This window comes from Monodon monoceros, unplaced genomic scaffold, assembly GCF_005190385.1.
Source record: "Monodon monoceros isolate NGI ecotype Baffin Bay Population unplaced genomic scaffold, NGI_Narwhal_1 Super_Scaffold_12, whole genome shotgun sequence".
Taxonomy (NCBI): domain Eukaryota; kingdom Metazoa; phylum Chordata; class Mammalia; order Artiodactyla; family Monodontidae; genus Monodon; species Monodon monoceros.
The window spans coordinates 66,293,274-66,318,252 of NW_021703768.1; the positions used below are offsets into that span (position 1 = coordinate 66,293,274).

Sequence of the window (24,979 nt, forward strand, 5' to 3'; positions counted from 1 at the left end):
TGTGGTACGTGGGCCTCTCACTGTTGTGGCCTCTCCAGTTGTGGAGCGCAGGCTCAGAGGCCATGGCTCACGGGCCTAGCCCCTCCGCGGCGTGTGGGATCTTCCCAGACCGGGACACGAACCCGTGTTCCCTGCATCGGCAGGTGAACTCTCAACCACTGCACCACCAGGAAAGCCCTCCCTCTTTTTAAATTCTCTTTCCCCATGGCTCTTAGATTAAGACCCATAAAATTTTGATTGACCTGCATGTTATTTCTTTCACCTTAAGAAATGCTTCTTTTAACTTTTCTCTACTTCCAACCCCATTTATTTGCTCCTCTGAGCAAAATATCCTTTAAGGAGCAAAAATCCTTTAAGGAGTTTCTATGCTCCAAGTCCCAATTTCCCTTCTACTGTTCTTTCTTGAGATCCCTTCAACATGGCTATTGCTCCCCCAAATGCTCTTGTTAGTGTCAGCAGTCAGTCTGAAACTGTGAATTGTTCATTTCCATATATCATTGCTATTTCTCGTCTCCAAGCCTTTGCTCGTGCAGCTTCTTCTGCCTGGAATGTGTTTCCTTATCTTTTTCCTTCCACTCCTAAACCTTTTCCACCTTTTAAGATTTACATCAGATATAACTCAAGGAAGCCTCCCCTGAAATTTCAGGCTGGTTAACGTGCTACTTTTCAGATGAGCTCCCACCCTGCGTCTGCACTTTACAAGCTTGTATAATAATCCTCTTTGGGTGTTTCTATCTCACCAGAGAGCTGGGGATATGTCTTACTCATCTTTGAGATATGAAAGCCTGGTACATAGGATGTAGTCAGTGAACATTTTAATGCATTAATGGCATGCCCAAAGTCACTCAGCTACGAAGCCGTAGAGTTTTGATTTTAATCTGGTCTTCTGAGTATAAAATCAATGCTTTATTTGCAATACCTTGTTTTCAAGAAAGAAGGTGGCTATCTTCAAGCTAGATCTTTTTGTACTAGTAGGAGGTAATTAATGCATTTTATAGCCCTGGGCAGTTTGTTCCTTGTCCTTTGTGAAGCTGATGAGAAAGTGAGTTGTGTCTTTTTCTAAAACACTGGCAGAAATCAGTGAACAGAGGGTTATTATAGTCAGCAAATTTTTTTTTTTTTTTTTTTTTTGCGTTACGCGGGCCTCTCACTGTTGTGGCATCTCCCGTTGCGGAGCACAGGCTCCGGACGCGCAGGCTCAGCGGCCATGGCTCACGGGCCTAGCCGCTCCGCGGCATGTGAGGTCTTCCCGGACCGGAACACGAACCCATGTACCCTGCATCGGCAGGCGGACTCTCAACCACTGCGCCACGAGGGAAGCCCAGCAAATTTTTAATATTGATAAAATTGGGCTCTTTCTAGAAGAAAAACACCACTGAGACTTTCGTTGCCAAAAGAAAAAAATCTGTGTGAGAATTCCTAACTGTTGATGAGGCTTTCATGCTTTTACTAGATGCCAGTATTGCCAATAGCTTTAAATTAAACTTTTGCTTTTGTGCTATTGGGGAATCCCAGGGTATTTACAAGGTAGTGCACAGATTTTCTCCCAGTGATGGAAATTTGCTCTTAAGATTGAGTTAATGATGGTTAGTTTGTTAACATGATTTCTGATACTTGGCACAAAAGTTAGGTACACTAATTCTGCATATAAAACACTGTTTAATTCTAGATAATGAGCCAGACTTTACAACTACCTTTTATGGCAGGCATTCTGGATTCAAACTTCTCTCTGAATATCATCATCATTGTTGCAGTCTGTAAACCAATCTTTTATAAATTTGTCTAGCTTTTAGGACTAACAAAAAAGGAAATAATTTAATTCTATAAATTCTGAAAAGGCTTCGGCGGCTTTCACCCTTAGCAATGGGGTTGAAAATGATGATTAGGCTTGGAATTGCTGCAGTCAAAAACAAGTATTACTTGGAGTACACTCCTGAATTTGTGCCTTGTTTCTTTGAGCTTTACTAACCCTGCAGAAGTGACCAAAATGTTGAAATAAGCAAGGAGTTCAATCTGGTCTTTGTGTGAGAGGATGCTATTAGCTTACTTGTAATTTTGTCTGAACAGTTAGTGAGAATTTTATTGAATAAAGAAAGATCTTGCTCAGTTGGAACAGAAACAAGTGGCTGCCAAGAAATAAGATGCAGCCATTGTTGAAGAGGCTCATCAAAGTGTCCTGACAGTATAAATATTGACATGCTGAGATATGTCAATATTTACCATAGAATTTGGAAGTTGCCAAGTTCCTGTTTAAGAAATGTGACACTAGCATTGAACACAGTATATCAATAAATAAGGAGCATGTCCAAATGAACAGCTGCTCAGAGAAAATCTCAGAGAAAGTAGGATAACATCTGTCTAAACTTTAGGGCACTTCAAAAGTTAAATTTAAAAAAATTATTGATGCTTCTTTGATAATTTGTAGGTAGATACATGTATAATATAGTATATTAATATAGTTCTATATGTAGGTTTAACTTGTGTTTTTTAAAAAATTACAGCATGGTTGCAATTTATAACTTTGTAAATTAGTGGTGCTGTGATACTCATCTCTAAAATGAATAAAACAAAATCTTGCCATAATATTGTGTTTAGGAACCAACCTCTTCATTTTAAGCATTATTCTTACAGAAATTGGCTCATCATGCCTTAGGTATTACTTTTGGGAACAGAAAGTTTGTGCTCTGAGAATTTATCAATAGAGAAAACATGAGCTTCTGAAGTTTAACTGTAATGAAGAAATTTGTCCTGGTTATTATCTGAACACTATGTCTCAGAAGAAAATCTGTAGGGTAATGAGCAAGTAAAGTCAATATGTTTGATTGAGTATCACAGGTCACTGCTGTTAATTCCCATATGAATATCACTGTAATATAACAGAGCACTTGGTGAAAAATAGATGCTTGAAACCTTTATATCAAGTCATTGGAACCACACAAACAATGTTACATCTATTTTGCAGACCTCTAGAAGGTTAAACTTAACATTCTTAGAATAATAATAGTCCAAGCAGTCCTAGAAGAGCATAAACCATGGGTATTGGAACTGGTCCTCTCATTGCTTCTCTTTTCTGATAGCAAAGATTGATGGCTTTTGTACAGTAATCTAATCATGTTACCATATTGTAATGTTATGTTTATATTGTGAACAGTGAATCCAAAGTACAATTGAGGTCATATATTCTTGCAGAAGCTACATTTGTTTCTATAAATAACTTGATAAACATGAAGAAACAGCTTTGCTTAGAGGTTCATAAAAGGCTTTTGATCTATTTTCAGTGCATTAAAGACAAAAGCAAAAACACAATTTTAAAATTTAAATTGATTCGATCCCTCTTTTGGGGAGGCTTTGCCAATATTTTGAGGTAAGATGTTGAGTTTTAAGGAGAAGACATTAGAATATTAATTAGTGATTTTTAAAACTTGGGAAACATTTTTTGCCCTGTAACCAAGACTTGAACCTTTGTTTTGAATAGACATATTATGATTTTTTTTCTAGAATCATTAGCGCCTTATGCAAAATATTTACCAGTTGTCTTCTTGAACCACCTGTTTACTGGTTATTTCTTATGTAGTGACAACAAAATCCCAGTGTTTTTGAAATGCCATGTGTTTTGGATTTGATAAGAATGGAAGCATATAAAGCTGAAAATGTAAAACTTCCTGTTTGGTATTGAATATTATGTTTAATAGAGTGTTTCCCAAAGTGTGTACTTATACCACTGATAGAGTATATACATTTGCTTACTTACAACTGTTTTGCACGTACTTTGAGATAATTCACATAACCAATGAATGACAATGAAGATTTGTCCTGAAATATGCCTGATTCCAAAGACTGACACAGGTAGCTTAAGGAAAAAGGAATTTCTTGGCCTCACACCTAAAACATTCACAGTTAGATCTAGATTCTGGTGCTGCTGAAATCAGATCTGACCACCCCTCAGTTCTACTTTCTGCTCTCTTGGTTTTGTTCCCAACAGCTCCAGTCTTACAGCATCATAACACCAAATCCAGTAGAGAAGAGTATCTATCCTTTATATGCAAATAAAAGTCCTGAAATTGAGCCTTACTGGCCTTAGTTGTCCTAACTTGAATCACGTGCTCATCTTTGAATCAGCTGCTGGGGATTAAAATGTAATGTTGGTTTAGCCCGGGTCTGTGTTCTGCTGGAACTTGGGGCCAAAAGTCAGCTTGCTCATAGCCTGTGGATAAGAATAGCAGATGTGAGGGGGGTCACTCGAAGTTTTATTGCTACCAGTAGGGAGTCTGTATTGGGTAACAAAAATCAACAAATTCTCTCTAAATGTTGGGTGAATGAGCACTTTTAACCTGAATTGTGGTGGGGCATGGACCAAGACACTGATGGCATTCTCTGACCAACGTTTAGTGACAGCTAATAATACAGAACTCTTCAGTTGAGAATGGAGGAGGAAAAGTATAAACTAGAGTCATTCAAATTGGTACAGATTAAATGAATTCAGCCATTTAAGTTAGAATCGTTTATTGATTACGAGCCAGGAACTATAATAGGTATTTGACTTATATTGTTTAGATAAAAAAATCAAAGATGTCATGAGTCTAATGATGTGCCATAGGATGGGAAATTTTGGAAAGTTTCAGTACAATTATTATTTCTGGTTTCTTTATTGTGGATATTCTGTGCAATCTTTGAATATATTTATGATTCATATTGAATATTTTGTTCAATTAAAATTTTTTATACATTTTGGCCTTAAGACCAAATTACTATGTTTTAAAATATTTATTTTATTTTATTATTTATTTTCTTTTTATTTTTTGGCTGCGTTGGGTCTTAATTGCGGCACGCGGGATCTTCGTTGAGGCACGCAGGATCTTTTTCGTTGTGGCGTGCGGGCTTTCTCTCTGGTTGTGGTGCATGGGCTCCAGAGTGCATGGGCTCTGTAGTTTGCTGCACGTGGGCTCTAGTTGAGGCGTGCGAGCTCAGTAGTTGTGGTGCATGGCCTTAGTTACCCTGCGGCATGTGGCATCTTAGTTTCCCGACCAGGGATCGAACTCACGTCTCCTGCATTGGAAGGCAGATTCTTTACCACTGGACCACCAGGGAAGTCCAAAGACCAAATTATTAATGTATAGCCGATAAATATTGAAATAATTTAGGTATTTTTATTATCAGCTTTTCAGTTGATTATACAAAACAGATTTTTTTATCCTTAGTATCTTTGATTCATTATTGTATAATAAAATTCAACAATGCATTATGCACTAGTATCCCTAGTGTAATGTTTATCAGGTAGGAGTATTTACTAGGACCAATAATGAGTTCCATACTTCTTTAGATAGGCTCCTAAATTTTGAAGTATTAAATTATATATGTAAGAATAAATTTCTAATAGACGACTTTTTCTTTTTTACAGAAGTACCCTATACAAACAATTATCCTGATGGTCAAAGAACACTTTTTTGAAAACACTTTTCTTTTTCCTTCTTTTTATTTTATTTTTTAAACATCTTTATTGGAGTATAATTGCTTTACAATGGTGTGTTAGTTTCTGCTTTATAACAAAGTGAATCAGTTATATATATATACATATGTTCCCATATCTTTTTCCTCTTGCGTCTCCCTCCCTCCTACCCTCCCTATCCCACCCCTCTAGGTGGTCACAAAGCACCGAGCTGATCTCTCTGTGCTATGTGGCTGCTTCCTACTAGCTATCTATTTTACGTTTGGTAGTGTATATATGTCCATGCCACTCTCTCACTTTGTCACGGCTTACCAATTTTCTTTTTATACATTTTATTATGGAAAATTTCAAACATATGTAACAGTAGAGAGAATAATAGGTTCCTATTATCTAGCACAACAAGTATCAACTCATGGCCCATCTCATTTCATTTATATCTTACTCAAACTTCACTCTTCTTTTCTAAATTATTTTTAAACAATCCCAGACATCATATTACCTGTAAATATTCTAACATGTATCTTTAAAAAGTAAGGACACTGTAGAAAACATAACCACAATTCTATTAACATAGCTTAAAAAATTAACAGTAATTCCCTAGTACTACCAAGTACCTAATCTGTCTTCAAATTCCTCAAATTACTACTTCATAAATTTTAATAGTTTGTTGGTTGAGTCAAGATTTAAATAAGGTCTTTAAATTGCAGTTGCTTATGGCTTTTAAGTCTCTTTTAACTTAAATAGTCCAACCCTTCTCTCCCTTTTGCACTGAAGTTTATTTGTTGAAAAAACTGTCAGTTGCCCCATGAAGTGTCCCACTGTTAGATTTTGCTGATTGCATCCCTTTAGTGCCATTTAACATGTTCCTTCATCCCTTGTGTTTCCTATAAATCAGAGGTTTGATCTGATTCTGTTGAACTGTTTTTTTTTTTTTTAGCATGAATATATCATAGGTAATCCTAGGTAGAGGTTTATGGCTTTTACCAAGGCAACCAATGGGTTATGAGTTCTTTTTTGTATTGGTTAAGCCAGTGGGTTATGAATTCTTTTCTATTTATATCTCAAAATTTGGCTTTAAGACAGAATTTGTATTAGGAAATAAAAGAAGTCAGAATGTGGGGAAAGGGAAGAGGAATACTTATATATATAGATATGTTTACTGGCCATAAATTTGTCATTACCCTAGTAACTCTTCACTTCTCTAATTTTAAAACAAGTGATGTTAGGAGTTCCTGTCTTGAACCATATAGACTCAAAGAATGTTTTTCTTTAGAATTTCATGAGTTCTCATTAGTAGAAGAAGGATTGGCTCTATACTTTGAAAATTCTGTTTGTGGTTAGAATAATCTAAAATAAGGCAGTTGTTTGTAGAGAAGGTATAGTAAAGTTGTATAAAGAACTTTCCCTCTACTATTTGAAGTCTGTACCTGGGTTATTTTGGGTTATACATCGGGTCATGATTTAGATTTGTGTTAATACATTGTGATACTTTGTTCATAGGTTAAGGAAAAGCAATTCAGTACCTTGATAGTATAAAATGAGAAAATTCAGAGAGAGGCTGAGAGCTAAGAAGCAGAGTTAAATATGAGACTCATAAAGAGGCTGTCTAGGGTTGAGACACTTTTAAGGCAGTGTGTTGGATAGACCTAGTTTTGAATACACTTCTGTCTTTACTACACCTTGCTGAATTTCAGTTTTCTTGTTTTTAGAATGCTTCTGAAGATTAAAACAATATATGTAAAATTCTCAGCACAGTTCATGACATATGCTTAGTTCATTTTTGTTCCACTCCCTCACTGACAACCATATACCTTGAGTTTTTAGGATAAATTAATGACTTAATAAAGCGCTATCTGTATCGTACATTTTAATTAGCTATATATATGTACCTTAATTTTTCTGTGTTTATCTAGTTGTTTTTGTTCTCAGATTATTACCACCCTCTTTTTCATTTTGTCCTGAGTCTAAGAACCTCCTTAGATATTAAACCAGATATACCTGAACTGAATGTTTTCATCTAACTCTCTAACCATGATCTTCATGTCCTAGAATAGTCTAACTTGATTGAATCTTATTGGCCATCAGTTAAATAGATATCTCTATTACAGATAATTTCCAAACAAGGTTTAACCAAAAATTAGGCATTTCCAAATAACAGCAGTTCTGTAAAATTGGTCATGGTCATCATTTGTCTGTGTTTTCTGAGCAAGCAAGATACCATACTAAAAGACACAAAAAATTTAATATGATTTTGTTTTTGAAAATTTGATCATTTATTTTGATGTACATCTTTATTTAGTTTGGAGCTAGGTCCCTTTTTAAAATGAAAAGGATTTATATCAGTGGGCATCTTCCTGGATATTTTCTGTTATGTTTCATTGGACATTCTTGTATCTTGGCCAAAGAGGAGTATTCATGCAGGAAGAAATGAATTTACTAATATGTGTTTCACTTGTTAATTAAAGATAATTTTCAAGGCATTGGATTACATTGTTGTTGTTTTTAGTGAATCTGCTAGTTTATTATTGGAATTTTATTTTATAAACATTGGATTCCTCATATGGACATATTCTTAATATCTCTTGTTTTTGTTTATTCTGGGCCTGTAATTTTTTTTTTTACATTATAAAATGTAGCAACTTCATATATCATCTTCCATGTATTTAAGGTATCTCTTCCTTACTTTTTTTTATTATTACTTTAGCTCCCATCTAGCAAAATTATATACTACCTTGTATTTTAGTTATAATTTTGTAGAACTCTATTTTATCGTGTTCTTGTAACTGGATTAAAAGCTTCTGAGGGAAGGCATTATTCCTTTTTTTTTTTTTTTTAAATCTGCTGGAGTTCTTATTGGGCTTCCTCAGTGAATGTTTGACTGGTAATGGAGTGGACTTTTTTTAACTGGCTTCCCTCAAATTGATGTCAGTTCATTATTTCAATTTATGGAAAGTTTTGGTTTTGTTCTATGTACTAAGTGACTCTGAAACTAACTTTGAATGGCTTTTCAGATCAGCTTTTTAAATTCTTCATTGCAAAATTAAACTTCTCTTCCACAAAGTAGCTTCATTTGTTACTAAATATTTTATTAATTCTTTGGGAAAAGTGTTTGTTTAAAAAATAATTATTTCTTTTATTTTCTAAAGAATGTGGTATTTCCAACTTCTTCCTAATGAGAAAAATCATCACTGATGACTCTGTAGTTTGAATTTTGTTGATGACTTTCATTGTTTTATAGGATGAACATCTCTGATTCAGTGCTATTTCAGAATCTTTTTAGGATTTAATTTCAAAATTGATGTTTTGTTGTAGTCAGAAAAAGACAATGGATTGATTAATCTTTCTGATTAATATGGTAATGCAAAGAGGCTCTTTCTTAGCTATGTGACCTTAGTTTTTTTGCTGCCTGCTACAGATGTTGGCTGCCAGACACTGCCATTCCACACTGTAGGAGCACAGCCTCCAAAATTCTGATACCTTAATAACAAATGACTTTTAATCTAGGTTAACTTCATTGCTTGCTTTATTCAAATGTTGTAGAGGTCAAACCATAGGAAGTCAGCAGAGTGGTACTAGAATTCTGAAGCTATCAAAATTCCATTTCAGAGTCAGAAGCTATATACTCTAAACTCACTGTTGAGTGATTCAATGGACATAATTCAGCTCAGGCCCTCTTCCATCGGGAGGAAGAGCTGGAAGAATCTCTCTGAACACGATGATCCTGATATCTTCCCTATATTAGACCTTCTTTCTTTTTTCTCCAGTTGGAGAATAAGATGATTGACAGCTGGGATCCTTGGAGGCTGATCATAACTGCTTTCAATGCTTCTGGACCTTGAAAGGATGGATAGATATTCACAGGTATAGACTAGAGGTAGATATTTTAGGAGAGGGAATAGCATAAGCAAAAGGGCAGTTGCAAGGGTGGATTCAGAATTCCTACTCAGCCTTTAGGTCTTAGATCTCATTTCCTCTAGAAAGCTTCCCATGACTGGCAATCTGGGTGTGTCTGATCTGGGTTCCCCTGTTGCCTCTTACTACCTCTTTATGGCTCTTAACCTCAATGTTTTGTAACGTGTTTATGTGACTTTCTATTCATGAGAGTATAAATGTTCTGAGGTCAGGGGATATGGCTATTTTATTCATAGGTCTATTCCCAGCACCTAGCATAGTACCTGTTGTCTGGCAGGATCTAAATAAATATTTATGCATGACTTGTCATATTTCAAAAGTCACTTATTTTGTGAGAGGCCAATCTGGGCCTCTTTATCCAGTGACATTAGAAAAGACCAGATTTCTCAGGTAAAGATTCCCTATTCCAAGAGCTTGGGGACAAAAGAATTGATTTCCGATTTAGTAGAGGATATACACCAATAGCCTTAAATAAAGCTGGACTAAGGCTATTTTGTTTGGCACATTAGGGTGTTTTGCAGCACCAATAACCAATTCTCCAGTTCTCCAATACCAACTAGGTGTCCAAAAATTCAGTTTAATTCTTACACTGCCTACCTGGAGTTAGTGTCAGTTTCCATAGGTTAAAGGGTTCAGTCCCACAAGACTGCCTTCACTTCAGATGCCAGTTGCAAGTCCCGGGTCACCCATACTTCTGACCTGCCATAAATTGGGGGTTCCCATGACCATCTCCTCAGGTTTGATAATTTGCTAGAATGGCTTACAGAACTCAGGAAAACACTAAAACACTTTACTTTTATTTACTGGTTCAGTAAAAAAGATACGGCTGAGGAACAGCTGGAAGAGATGCATAGGACAAGGTATAGGTTAGGGTGCAGAGCTTCAGTGCATTGACTGGGCAAGCCGCTCTCCCAGTACTTTGATATGTTCACCAACCCAGAAGCACCCCTCCCCCAATTTCTTTGTTCCAGAGTTTTAATAGAGCTCAATCTCCAGCTCCACACTCCTCTCTGGAGTTGAGGTGGGGGTGAGGCTGAAAGTGCCAACCCTTTAATCTTTTGGCCTTTCTGGTGACCAGCCACATCCTGAGGCTATCTAGTGACCCCACCCTAAGTCAACTCATTAGCATAAACACTGGTATGATTGAAAGGGGCTCTTCATGAAAAACAAAAGACACTCCTGGTGTTAGGACTTGTACTCTTCTAAATTGTACAAGGCTTGATTTAAATTTTAGGGGTACAAAGTTTCAATTCAATTTGAGAATGCATCACATAAGGGGACTCAGAATTGAATCTTTTCTTTGATCTTGGAATCTCCTCCCACTAGAGTTATCCACAATATGTTCAGGGATGTGCTTGAAAATGACTCAGACTCAGTAATTACAGCATGGGAGATAAGTATGTAATTATTCATCCAGTTAGGTATGTTAAGTAATCATGTGCCATGTATAACTTAGTATTATTTGAACCATGTGAAATTGCCATTTTTTTATAGGTTAAAAAATGTGCAATTTCATATGGTTCCTAAATATTTTTGTTTGGCTGAATTAGGTAGGGTAACCAATTGAGGATATGTTGTAGGTTTTTTTTTTCAGGGTTAACTCTCATTTGTACCCCAGTCTTACCATTTATCCCCTTGTTTGCCATTAGAAAATAGGCAGATAAATGGGTGTAGTTTTAAGTAAATGGTGGATTTGTGAGTGGGGGAAACGTATAGTACAAGTCTTGTTTCTTTTCCATGCAAGTGCTTTTAGTTACATTTCAGTTCTGAGCAGCACATTTTTCTAGTAGAAAAGGCTTGAATCTTTTGATCTTTTTGATCAGGCTACCTAAGATGTCTATTCTCTTGATCTGTACATCCCCTGCTTAACCAATGCCTGCTTCACCTACACCCTCCTCACAGGACTAACCTTCTTACATATGTGCCCCTGCCCCAGCTAGTGATTGTTCACATCAAGGGGCAGTGAGGGGCTGGTGCCCCTCTGCTAGTTTCCCTGGTAGTTGAGGAGCCCACCTGATGTCAGTTTCCCCTATAACTGGGAACCTCCCCCTTCCCACCCCCCTGGAGCGAAGCCTGCCATCACATCCTACCTGCTGTCTGCCACACTTCGTGAGGTGTTGCTCCAGGATCTTGCTTCAGACATGTAAACTCCCCTTATACATTAAACCACTCATGTCTCTGTTACTGACTCCAGGCTCTTTCTTCGGTCTTGAAGCTGGGCAAGTACAGGCCTTGCAGGCCTGCATGGTGTAGCCCAACAACTGTGTGTAAGCTTAACTGATGGTGTTTCATAGGAACCTCTTCACTCTTTCTGAAATTAAAATATGAGAGAGGGTCAAAGTTTTGAGGCTTAAGAAATCATAATTGTTAAATTCTTAATGAAAAAATACTGTTGCTTAAGCTAATACTATATTTGAGGTACTATCTTACTTCTTCATTTCTGTTAAGTGTCTTTCTCATATGAAACTGCAATCAGAATGGAAGTATTGTTGTGAACATTTAGAAAGTTTCCAAAATGTTAAGTATACTCTCATTCTTTCTGCCAAGGTTGTTTGTAATCAAGAGTGTCCATTTGATGAATATAAAGGAAATCATAGTCTTGGAACTTTGAGTCCAATTCTAGGTGTTAGATTTTATGTGGGAAATTTATTCAGGCCATTTTATTGTTTTTTAATACTTACTTCATTGGGTAAGAGAAAAGAAAGGAGAGGAAGTGGAATTTGAACGAATCACTGAAACTAATGATTATTAGTGTTTGTAAAAGATAAGCAGAGGAAATGAGCAGTAATATGATATTTGGAATGCCAGCAGCTGGCATTCCATACTCATAAGAGATAATTGAGAATAGTCTGTAACCATGGCAAAGATACTTTAGGTTTAGACTTATTTTATTGTTCTAATGCTTTATTCCTGAAGCATCAGATTGTTTATTTAATGTCTTCCTTGAATATCAGCTGTATATTACAAGTGTTTGAACAAGATTATACCAACAGTCTTAATTATATTTTGCTCTTACTTAGGTTAACCAACCATCCTAGTTTGCCTGGGGTTGTTGAGAGATTTCCTAGGACATGGGACTTTCAGTGTTAAAACCGGGAAAATCTCAGGCAAGCCTGGACAGATGGTCACCTTACTTTCATTTCAAATTTAATCGAATGGAGAAAATCCTGACATAATTAGAAAGGTATTTAAGAATCCTGTAAATTCTTTACCCTTAAAGTTTAGAAAATTCTAACTTGAAAACATTATTTCAGGAAAGCATTTCTTCTATAGAAGGTTAGTTTTGTTTTAATTGCTTTGGAAATTTAAAGGTAAATTGATTTTGTGGTCATTTTTCAAAAAGACCTTAATTTACCCTTTGGTCACATAGATAACAACCAGCAAATCGACATGCCATTAATAATGAAAATGCTAGGAATAAATTATTAATTAAAAAATACTCAGTGTGGGAATTCTGATAAGATAAACAGGAATTGTCATTGCTTTTAAAGAAGTTCTGAACAAATAAAATAGTCTTCTTTTCTGAAATTGTTACATGATGTTTGTCTTTAAGTAGCCCAGTCAGTGGCTGTTGTATAAACCTGTCTTTCCTTTTTATATATCCTTGAATTTTTGTAACATGATAAACTTTAAAAAAATTTATCACTACACTTTTGGTTTACAATTTATATTTTTTTCTTTTCCTCGTTTTTAAAAAAAGGAAGGTCAAACAAAATAATGTGATCAGGAATCTAATTACAGACTATTAACATCATGTGCTGTGTGCTAATCTTTATTCTGAACTCACTTTAGTTATCAGCCTACTTTTCTCAACAAGGGGGCACTTAAGTTAATTGCTTCATTAGAAACATGCTTTTAGCCCTTTCTGATCCATAAGTAGGACTCCTTGGCAGAGCTGCAGAAGTTTGAACACCTGCAGCCCGAGCAGCTTGAAAGGAAGCCATAACTCACTATAAAGGAAAATAAAAGAAGCTCAAGTTCAAAATGGTGTTATCAATGATACAGTGTTGTCACTAACTTGAGCTGACCTAAGAGAATTGGCTTCTGCATTGCTTCTTATCAGCATCCAAAAGGGCATACAAAATTCTTTGTAAACTAATTTAAAAAGTGTCTTGTTTATTCAGAAGCAACTGTGAATGGTATTTGTTCAGAGTCTAGATCACATCAGCCAACAACTTATTTCTCTTCTAAGAGAGAAGCCAAGTATCAAAGACACAAAGTACTAAAGATAAGCTTCTCAATTCTCAACTGTTCTGAGCTCTCAATAAAGCTACTGATGTACAAATTGGGGTGGGACCCAACTGTTTCCACCTGCAGGCTTGTCTTAGATCCTTGGCTCTGGCTGGGAGAGGTGCTGATACTAGTCTGACCTTTAGTGCCCTTAGAAAACAAAACACAGGCTTTCTTATGGCCCTAATCAATCATTCCTTCTGAAAATTCCATCCCCTTTCTTCAAGTACTAGTCTTGGGGCAAAAAACCCATGGCTGACTATTCCCATTTACAGTGCTGGTGAAAGCAAAGAGATCCTTGATTCGCTCTTACGGAATCTTAAAAGACATTACAAGTCATCCTTTTTCCTGTTTCTATGGTGGAGTCTTAGATGTTTTGTATTTGATATTTAATGAGAGGGTGACCTCAGTAAGTAAAAGAATGAAGTGCTTTCAAAACTGGTTCAAATAGTATATTATCAGGAAATTAAGACTCAGTTGATATAAAAAAACATTTATAAGGCTATTGAGGCATAAAATACTTATAGGGTACTGAGTTGTCACATTTGAGCTATTAATATGTTAAGTTCCTAAGCGTGGCCCACAGGTAGCATCCAAAATTTCAAATCTGAGTTAACTAGAATAGAATCTTTAAAATAAAATCGTTTAGTTTCTGTGATGAGTATCTAGAGTTAATCAGAAAATTGGAAAATATTTGAAACATGAATAATTCAAAGATGTTAGAACTAATCTGACCCCTAAATGTCTTTTTTAACATTATTATGATTAAAGCCTTTTATATCATTGTGAAAGTAGGATTTACTGATAGGCATCTGGAATATTGAATTTCAAATTAACTTGTTTCTATAATTAGAAATTTGTCACTTGTTTCAAACGTGCTAAGAAATAACAGTGAAACCAATTGCTGTTTTAGAGTAATTCTAAGTTTCATTAATGCTAAAAATAGCCAGGGTTCTTCAGCCACATTTAAGAAAAAATAATCTGTGTAAGTGTGTGTGTATCTTTGTGTGTGCATATAAATTCTATACAGGCAAAAAACTTCATCAGTAGTTTCCATTACCTTCTTCCCTCCCAGAATTGTGGTTTTGGGCCCATTAGAATTATGTAAGCCTCTAAGTATGTCTTTTTCAATGATTGGCATAGAAAAACAGTAACACATATTTTCCAGTAATTTTTGAATTTAAGAATTGCAGACCATGTGGATAATTTACTGCATGTTAAGTGTATTGCCTAATTGATCTAAAGAAAATATTTACAAGTGGATGAAGCATTTCAGAATTAAGTACATCTAGGCAAAGAAGACCTCAATGTAGGAAAAATTTTTGATTAAGTGAAATATTTAAAAATAATTATATTTTTTCAGTGATTATGATGTAGTAAAATCTACAAATTTCATATTTAAAAACTATTAATATAATTGATGTGGCTACAAGTATGGTTATTTTATAACTGTCTTTTTCTTCTGGGAAGAAGAATAATTTTCTGAGTAAACTTTAGGTAGATATTAGAATTATTGCTAACTTACCAATTTAGAGGTATCTTACACTTTTTTTTTTGAAATTTTTGAATTTTATTTCATTTATTTTTTTATACAGCAGGTTCTTATTAGTTGTCCATTTTATACATTTTAGTGTATACATGTCAATCCCAATCTGCCAGTTCATCACACCCCCACCCCATGCTGCTTTCCCCCTTTCGTGTCCATACATTTGTGCTCTACATCTGTGTCTCAGTTTTTGCCCTGCAAACCCGTGCATCTGTACCATTTTTCGAGTTTCCACATATAGGCGTTAATATACGATATTTGTTTTTCTCTTTCTGACTTACTTCACTCTGTATGACAGTCTCTAGATTCATCCACGTCTCTACAAATAACCCAATTTCGTTCCTTTTTATGGCTGAGTAATATTCCATTGTATATATGTACCACACCTTCTTTATCCATTCATCTGTCGATGGGCATTTAGGTTACTACCATGACCTAGCTATTGTAAATAGTGCTGCAGTGAACATTGGGATGCATGTGTCTTTTTGAATTATGGTTTTTTCTGGGTATATGCCCAGTAGCAGGATTGCTGGGTCATATGGTAATTCTATTTTTAGTTTTTTAAGGAACTTCCATACTGTTCTCCATAGTGGCTCTATCAATTTACATTCCCATCAACAGTGCAAGAGGGTTCCCTTTTCTCCACACCGTCTCCAGCATTTGTTGTTTGTAGATTTTCTGATCATGCCCATTCTAATTGGTGTGAGGTGATACCTCCTTGTAGTTTTGATTTGCATTTCTCTAATAATTAGTGATGTTGAGAAGCTTTTCATGTGCTTCCTGGCCATCTGTATGTCTTCTTTGGAGAAATGTCTATTTAGGTCTTCTGCCCATTTTTGGATTGGGTTTGTGTTTTTAATATTGAGCTGCATGAGCTGTTTATATATTTTGGAGATTAATCCTTTGTCCATTGATTCATTTGCAAATATTTTCTCCCATTCTGTGGGTTGTCTTTTCGTCTTGTTTATAGTTTCCTTTGCTGTGCAAGAGCTTTTAAGTTTCATAAGGTCCCATTTGTTTATTTTTGTTTTTATTTCCATTACTCTAGGAGGTGGGTCAAAAAAGATCTTGCTGTGATTTATGTCAAAGAGTGTTCTTCCTATCTTTTCCTGTAAGAGTTTTATAGTGTCTGGTATTACATTTAGGTCTCAAATCCATTTTTTTTTTTTTTTTGGGTTACGTGGGCCTCTCACTGTTGTGGCCTCTCCTGTTGTGGAGCACAGGCTCCGGACGCGCAGGCTCAGCGGCCATGGATCACGGGCCTAGCCGCTCCGTGGCATGTGGGATCTTCCCGACGGGGGCACGAACCCGTGTCCCCTCTATCGGCAGGCGGACTCCCAACCGCTGCGTCACCAGGGAAGCCCTCGAATCCATTTTGAGTTTATTTTTGTGTATGGTGTTAGGGAGTGTTCTAATTTCATTCTTTTACATGCAGCTGTCCAGTTTTCCCAGCACCACTTATTGAAGAGATTGTCTTTTCTCCATTGTATATCCTTGCCTCCTTTGTCATAGATTAGTTGACCATAGGTGCATGGGTTTATCTCTGGGCTTTCTATCTTGTTCTATTGATCTCTATTTCTGTTTTTGTGCCAGTACCATATTGTCTTGATTACTGTAGCTTTGTAGTGTAGTCTGAAGTCAGGGAGTCTGATTCCTCCTGCTCTGTGTTTTCCCCTCAAGACTGCTTTGGCTATTCGGGGTCTTTTGTGTCTCCATACAAATTTGAAGATTTTTTTTCTAGTTCTGTAAAAATGCCATTGGTAATTTGATGGGGATTGCATTGAATCTGTAGATTGCTTTGGGTAGTATAGTCATTTTCACAATGTTGATTCTTCCAATCCAAGAACATGGTATATCTCTCCATCTGTTTGTATTATCTTTAATTTCTTTCATCAGTGTCTTATAGTTTTCTGCATACAGGCCTTCTGTCTCCCTAGGTAGGTTTATTCCTAGGTATTTTATTCTTTTTGTTGCAGTGGTAAATGGGAGTGTTTCCTCAATTTCTCTTTCAGATTTTTCGTCATTAGTGTATAGGAGTGCAAGAGATTTCTGTGCATTAATTTTGTATCCTGTAACTTTACCAAATTCATTGATTAGCTCTAGTAGTTTTCTGGTGGCATCTTTAGGATTCTCTACGTATAGTATCATGTCATCTGCAAACAGTGACAGTATTACTTCTTCTTTTCCAATTTTTATTCCTTTTATTTCTTTTTCTTCTCTGAATGCCATGTCTAGGACTTCCAAAACTATGTTGAATAATAGTGGCGAGAGTAGACATCCTTGTCTTGTTACTCATCTTTGAGGAAATGCTTTCAGTTTTTCACCATTGACAATGATAGTTGCTGTGGGTTTGTCGTATACAACCTTTATTATGTTGAGGTAGGTTCCCTCTATTTCCACTTTCTGGAGAGTTTTTATCATAAATGGGTGTTGAATTCTTTTGAAAGCTTTTTCTGCATCTATTGAGATGATCATATGGTTTTTCTTCTTCAATTTGTTAATATGGTGTATCACTTTGATTGACTTGCATCTGTTGAAGAATCCTTGCATCCCTGGGATAAATCCCACTCGATCATGGTGTATGATCCTTTTAATGTGTTGGTGGATTCTGTTTGCTAGTATTTTGTTGAGGATTTTTGCATCTATGTTCATCAGTGATATTGGTCTACTATTTTCTCTTTTTTGTGATACCTTTGTCTGGTTTTGGTATCAGGGTGATGTTGGCCTCATAGAATGAATTTGGGAGTGTTCCTTCCTCTGCAATATTTTGGAAGAGTTTGAGAAGGATTGGCGTTAGCTCTTCTCTAAATGTTTGATAGAATTCACCTGTGAAGCCATCTGGTCCTGGACTTTTTTTTGTTGGAAGACTTTTAATTTCAGTTTCAATTTCATTACTTGTGATTGGTCTGTTCATATTTTGTATTTCTTCCTGGTTCAGACTTCGAAGGTTATACCTTTCTAAGAATTTGCCCATTTCTTCCAGGTTGTCCATTTTATTGGCATAGAGTTGCTTGTAGTAGTCTCTTAGGATGCTTTGTATTTCTGTGGTGTCTATTGTAACTTCTCCTTTTTCATTTCTAATTTTATTGATTTGAGTCCTCTCCCTCTTTTTCTTGATGAGTCTGGCTAATGGTTTATCAATTTTGTTTATCTTCTCAAAGAACCAACTTTTAATTGTATTGATCTTTGCTATTGTTTCTATTTCATTTATTTCTGCTCTTACCTTTATGATTTCTTTCCTTATGCTAACTGGGTTTTGTGTGTTGTTTCTCTAGTTCCTTTAGGTGTAAGGTTAGATTATTTAAGATTCTTCTTGTTTCTTGAGGTAGGCTTGTATTGCTATAAACTTCCCTCTTAGAACTGCTTTTGCTGCATCCCATAGGTTTTGGATCATCGTGTTTTCATTGTCATTTATCTCTAGGTGTTTTTTAATTTCCTCTTTGATTTCTTCAGTGATCTCTTGGTTATTTAGTAACGTATTGTTTAGCTTCCATATGTTTGTGTCTTTTACGTTTTTTTTCCCCTGTAATTGATTTCTAATCTCATAGCGTTGTGGTCAGAAGAGATGCTTGATACGATTTCAGTTTTCTTAAATTTACTGAGGCTTGATTTGTGACCCAAGATGTGATCTATCCTGGAGAATGTTCCGTGTGTACTTGAGAAGAAAGTGTAATCTGTTGTTTTTGGATGGAATGTCCTATAAATATCAATGAAATCTATCTGGTCTGTTGTGTCATTTAAACCTTGTGTTTCCTTATTAATTTTCTGTTTGGGTGATCTGTCCATTGTTTTAAGTGAGGTGTTAAAGTCCCCCACTATTACTATGTTACTGTTGATTTCCTATTTTATAGCTGTTAGCAGTTGCCTTATGTATTGAGGTGCTCCTATGTTGGGTGCATATATTTTTATAATTGTTATATCTTCTTCTTGGATTGATCCCTTGATCTTTATGTAGTGTCCTTCCTTGTCTCTTGTAACATTCTTCATTTTAAAGTCTACTGTATCTGATATGAGTATTGCTACGCCAGCTTTCTTTTGATTTCCATTTGCATGGAATATCACTTTCCATCCCCTCACTTTCAGTCTGAATGTGTCCCTAGGTCTGAAGTGGGTCTCTTGTAGACAGCATATATATGGGTCTTGTTTTTGTATCCATTCAGTGAGCCTGTTTCTTTTGGTTTGAGCATTTAATCCACTCACGTTTAAGGTAATTATCGATATGTATGTTCCTATTAGCATTTTTCTTAATTGTTTTGGGTTTGTTTTTGTAGGTCCTTTTCTTCTCTTGTGTTTCCCACTTAGAGAAGTTCCTTTAGCATTTGTTGTAGAGCTGATTTGGCAGTGCTGAATTTTCTTAGCTTTTGCTTGTCTGTAAAGCTTTTGATTTCTCCATCGAATCTGAATGAGATCCTTGCCAGGTAGAGTAATCTTGGTTGTAGTTTCTTCCCTTTCATCACTTTAAGTGTATCATGCCACTCCCTTCTGGCTTGTAGAGTTTCTGCTGAGAAATCAGCTCTTAACCTTATGGGAGTTCCCTTGTATGTTATATGTCGTTTTTCCCTTGCTGCTTTTAATAATTTTTCTTTGTCTTTAATTTTTGCCAATTTGATTACTATGTGTCTTGGCATGTTTCTCCTTGGGTTTATCCTGTATGGGACTCTCTGCACTTCCTGGACTTTGGTGGCTATTTCCTTTCCCATGTTAGGGAAGTTTTCGACTATAATCTCTTCAGATATTTTCTCGGGCCCTTTCTCTCTCTCTTCTCCTTCTGGGACCCCTATAATGTGAATGTTGTTGCATTTAATGTTGTCCCAGAGGTCTCTTAGGCTGTCTTCATTTCTTTTCATTCATCTTTCTTTATTCTATTCTGCAGCAGTGAATTCCACCATTCTGTCTTCCAGGTCACTTATCCGTTCTTCTGCCTCAGTTATTCTAATATTGATTCCTTCTAGTGTAGTTTTCATTTCAGTTATTGTATTGTTGATCTCTGTTTGTTAGTTTTTTAATTCTTCTCGAGCTTTGTTAAACATTTCTTGCATCTTCTCAATCTTTGCCTCCATTCTTTTTCCGAGGTCCTGGATCATCTTCACCATCATTATTGTGAATTCTTTTTCTGGAAGATTGCCTATCTCCACTTCATTTAGTTGTTTTTCTTGGGTTTTATATTTTTCCTTCATGCAGTACAAATCTGTCTGACTGTTCATGTTGTCTATGTTTCTGTGAATGTGGTTTTTGTTCCACATGCTGCAGGACTGTGGTTCTTCTTGCTTCTGTTCTCTGCCCTCTGGTGGATGAGGCTATCTAAGAAGCTTGTGTAAGTTTACTGATGGGAGGGACTGGTGGTAGGTAGAGCTGGCTGTTGGCTCAGGTGGGCAGCGCTCAGTAAAACTTTAATCCACTTGTCTGCTGATAGGTGGGGCTGGGTTCCCTCCCTGTTGGTTGTTTGGCCTGGGGCGACCCAACACTGGAGCCTACCTGGGCTCTTTGGTGGGGCTAATGGCAGACTCTGGGAGGTCTCATGCCAAGGAGTACTTCCCAGAACTTCTGCTGCCAGTGTCCTTATCCTCACGGTAAGACACAGCCACGCTCTGCCTCTGCAGGAGACTTTCCAACACTAGCAGGTAGGTCTGTTTCAATCTCCTGTGGGGTCACTGCTCCTTCCCCTGCGCCCCGATGCAGACACTACTTTGTGTGTGCCCTCCAAGAGTGGAGTCTCTGTTTCCCCCAGTCCTGTCAAAGTCCTGCAATCAAATCCCACCTGCCTTCAAAGTCTGATTCTCTAGGAATTCCTCCTCCCATTGCTGGACCCCCAGGTTGGGAAGCCTGACATGGGGCTCAGAACCTTCATTCCAGTGGGTGGACTTCTGTGGTATAAGTATTCTCCAGTTTGTGAGTCACCCACCCAGCAGTTATTGGATTTGATTTTATTGTGATTGTGCCCCTCCTACCTTCTCATTGTGGCTTTTCCTTTGTCTTTGGATATGTGGTATCTTTTTTGGTGAATTCCAGTGTCTTCCTGTCGATGATTGTTCAGCATTTAGTTGTGATTCTGGTGCTCTCGCAAGAGGCAGTAAGAGCATGTCCTTCTACTCCACCATCTTGAAGCAATCTCATTACACTGTTAATTTTAGATTTTTTTCTATCATTCTGGAAGTTTCTCTGCTTCCTTGTGCTTTTTTCTGTAAGATAGTACAGCTCTAGCCTTCTATAATTAAGCATGCCTCTCATCCCCCAGAAGATAGAGAAGTTAGTTTTGTTTTGTGAGGAGTTCTGACAGAATGAGTTGTTTTGATTTTCATATTCATTCGTTAATTGAGAAAAATATGATGCTTTATTTAGGAGAACATAATAGTTTTAAATTGAGAAAGCAAATTAAAATGATTTAAAAATTTGGCTTTTATTAAAACTTAATAGTTATCAATGAAATGTCAATTAATAATTTACCTTTGGATTGTCACAACATAGTATTTATATTGGTCATAAAAATTTGAGGCAATTTTATACTCTTAGCTTTTTTAGGATCACCTAGTAAGAGATTCATGCTATGTGATTAAAGAATAATTCTCTCTAGTTTTTCATCTTTGAAGTGTGTGCTTTGTTCCTCATTTTGACTTTTTATAATGTTTTTTCTTTGCATATTTGTAATTTTTAGGGTATTCCTTTAGTTTTGTTAGCATCTATAGCTTAAGTATCTCTTAATGAAGTGTACATAGGCAAAGGATATTCCAGTATTAGAAAAAAATATAGTTTTTTGCTTTGAACTAAATAGTATGTGGCATATTGTAGTCTGGTAGGTTTGAGGTCAATCTGGGCAAGATTCTAGAGTGAATTACTGGAAGAATAGTTTTCGAATTAATAGGAAAATAACTTGTAATCAGTAGAAATGAGAGTGGGATCACTAAGAAAAATGTCTGTCTTAATTTCTTTTCCCTCCCCTCCCCCTCCCCTCCCCTCCCCTCCCCTCCCCTCCTTTTCTTTTCTTTTCTGTTTTTTTGCCATACGAGGGCCTCTCACTGTTGTGGCCTCTCCCGTTGCAGAGCACAGGCTCTGGACGCACAGGCTCAGCAGCCATGGCTCACGGGCCCAGCCGCTCCGTGGCATGTGGGATCTTCCCGGACCGGGGCACGAACTCATGTCCCCTGCATGGGCAGGCGGACTCTCAACCACTGCGCCACCAGGGAAGCCCCTTCTTTTCTTTTTTTTAATAGCACTTCTAGACTGGCAGAGTAAGTAGGTTTTACGAAGGACCATCTTGATATCCTTGTGACTTAAATGGAGGTATCAGCAGTACACCCACCTAGTAGTAGTGATTGATGTCTAAGAGAGGCTTGTTTCTAATGGCAAGCCACAGAAGTTTATGCTTGAGCTTGTTCTGCTCAACATTTTACATAAATGACTTTAATACTCAGAAGCAAGGTTTATTAAACTTTTAAATGGCAGGGTCAGCAAGAGATTATAAATGTGCTGGATCACAGTAACAGAATCACTATTCAGTGTAACCTTGACAAGCCAAATGTATAATATTTGAAATTGCACACCTGCAAAGAATGAACAAAATAAAAATTGAACCTTGTACACATATTCGGTCAAATGATTTATGACAAAAGTAACAGCATTGCAGTAGGAAAGGGTAGTCTTTAATAAATAATACTTGGTCAATTTGATATCCATGTGGAAAAAATATATTTTGACCCCTCCTGACAATTGATGTACAAAAATCAATTCCAGATGGATTGTAGATCTAAGTGTGAGAGGTACAATTATAAAGCTCTTAGATAAACATAGGAGAACATCTTGGTGACCAAAGAGTTCTTAAGTAGTACAGAAAAAGTATAACTATAACATACAGATTTTGATAAATTTTAACTTCATGAAAATTAAGAACTTCTTTTCATCCAAAGTTACCATTATGAGAGTGAAAAGATAACTTACAGAATGGTAGAACTGTACATATATCTGTAAAAGGATTCATAATCCAAAAAGTAAAGAACAAAACAAAAAGAAAATAATATATCAGTAAGAACATCAATAAGAAAAATACAACTGAATAAAAACATTAGCAAGATTTAACAGATACTCCACAAAACAGGATGTTCAAATGCACAGTCAAGGTATGAAAAGGACTCAGCATCATTAATTATCAGGGAAATGTGAGTAAACCATTGTGTAATACTACATACCCACCAAAATGGCTAAAATTAAAAAGATGAGAGTCCGCCTGCCCATGCAGGGGACATGGGTTCGTGTCCCGGTCCACGAAGATCCCACATGCTGTGGAGCGACTGGGCCCGTGAGCCATGGCCGCTGAGCCTGCGCGTCCGGAGCCTGTGCTCTGCAACGGGAGAGGCCACAACAGTGAGAGGCCCGTGTATCGCAAAAAAAAAAAAAAAAAGATGAGAAATGTTTGTAAGGACATGGAGTGATCAGAACTGACATACCAAGTGTGTAAATTGGTACAAACCTTTTAGAAAGTTTTTGGCTGTGTACTACTAAAACTGAACATATGCATATCCTCTGGTCCAGAAATTTCACTCATGGTTATGTACTCATAGGTATATGCCCAACAGAAAAGCCTGGATATTGCTAGCATATTTATGGAAGCACTATTTATGCTAGTCAAAACCTGGAAAGTACTCAAATGCCTGTCGCTAGTAGAATGGATAAATAAATTGTACTATACCCACATAATGGAATATTATACAACTATGAGCATGATCTACAATTCTAAGAAGCATTTCTGAAATGTAATGTTCCATAAAAGAAGCCAGACACAAAATAAAATGTGCTGTATGATTATATCTACATGAAAGTACAAAGATACTCAAAATTCTAATCTGTTAGGAAAGTGGTTATTTGGGGACACAGTGACTGGAAAAGGGGTGTTGTGAGAATGAGTTCTGGGGTGGTAATGTTCTGATTCCTGATCTAGGTACTGCTTACATGGATTTGCTCAATTATAAAACTTCCAAGTTAGGTTTTAGATATCTGTACTTTTGCCTGGATATAATACTTCAATATAAAGTTTTAAAAATGCAAAAAGTTTATTAGCCTCAGGCTGTAATAGCTTGATATAATCCATCTCCATTACAGGGTACTTCTATCTCAGTGGACAGAGTGAGTCCTGGGAGCCCCTTTCTTAGAGAAGATGTGATAGGTATGGCCAACTCTTGGGTTCTGAGATTTTCTTTTGCAAATCTTGATGCTACTCTCCTTTTTCATTTACACAGTCTTTCTCCAAACAGAGACTAAGAACTTGATCCAGTTTATCCTCACTAATTATAATCAGATTCCAGTCCTGAGATTATTCCCAGATCACTCACACAAGTTCTTGTGACTATTTGTCGTAGAGAAAGAGGCTTTGGGGAAAATGTGATCTTCATATTGTTGGAGATAGTAATTTTTATTCAGCTACACAACTTGGGCAAATCATTTATGAGCCTCTGCTTTTACCTGTAAAAATTGTGAATCAGTATTGAACAGAACTGTGGTTTACTGAGTTTGATGGTTGGCTATTATATAGCTTTTTGTTTTACTTGTTTCCTTGGTGCTTTGTATAGCTGAGAGACCAGTACAGAAAGCATCATTATTTGATAGTCACAGTTTCTTGCAAAAATATTTTTTTTCTTTTATAACAGGTGATCAGAAATGGAGAGAAAAGTAAACAGAATCTATCTTGCTTCTGAACCTGATACAATTCATTTTCTACAAGTTGCTTGGGAAAAAACACTAGGATCTGGTTTTGTTATTACACTTACTGATGGGCAGTCAGCATGGACTGGGACAGGTAATGTTAAAAGCAAATTTTTTAAAGAAAAATTTCAATAATGTGCTATTTTTCAGTCCTC

The 24,979-nt window shown here is 36.5% G+C and overlaps 1 protein-coding gene across 4 annotated transcripts in view; it reads left to right on the forward strand.

The window, feature by feature from the left end:
- XRCC4 (X-ray repair cross complementing 4) overlaps window positions 1-24,979 on the forward strand; it is a 268,609-nt gene that overhangs the window by 2,375 nt on the left and 241,255 nt on the right. For all 4 annotated transcript variants that reach the window (XM_029217657.1, XM_029217656.1, XM_029217658.1 and 1 more), the window contains exon 2: window positions 24,770-24,918. In XM_029217657.1, the coding sequence (XP_029073490.1) occupies window positions 24,780-24,918 (139 nt within the window). In that variant the 5' untranslated portion in view covers window positions 24,770-24,779. The remainder of the gene's footprint in view (window positions 1-24,769; window positions 24,919-24,979) is intronic.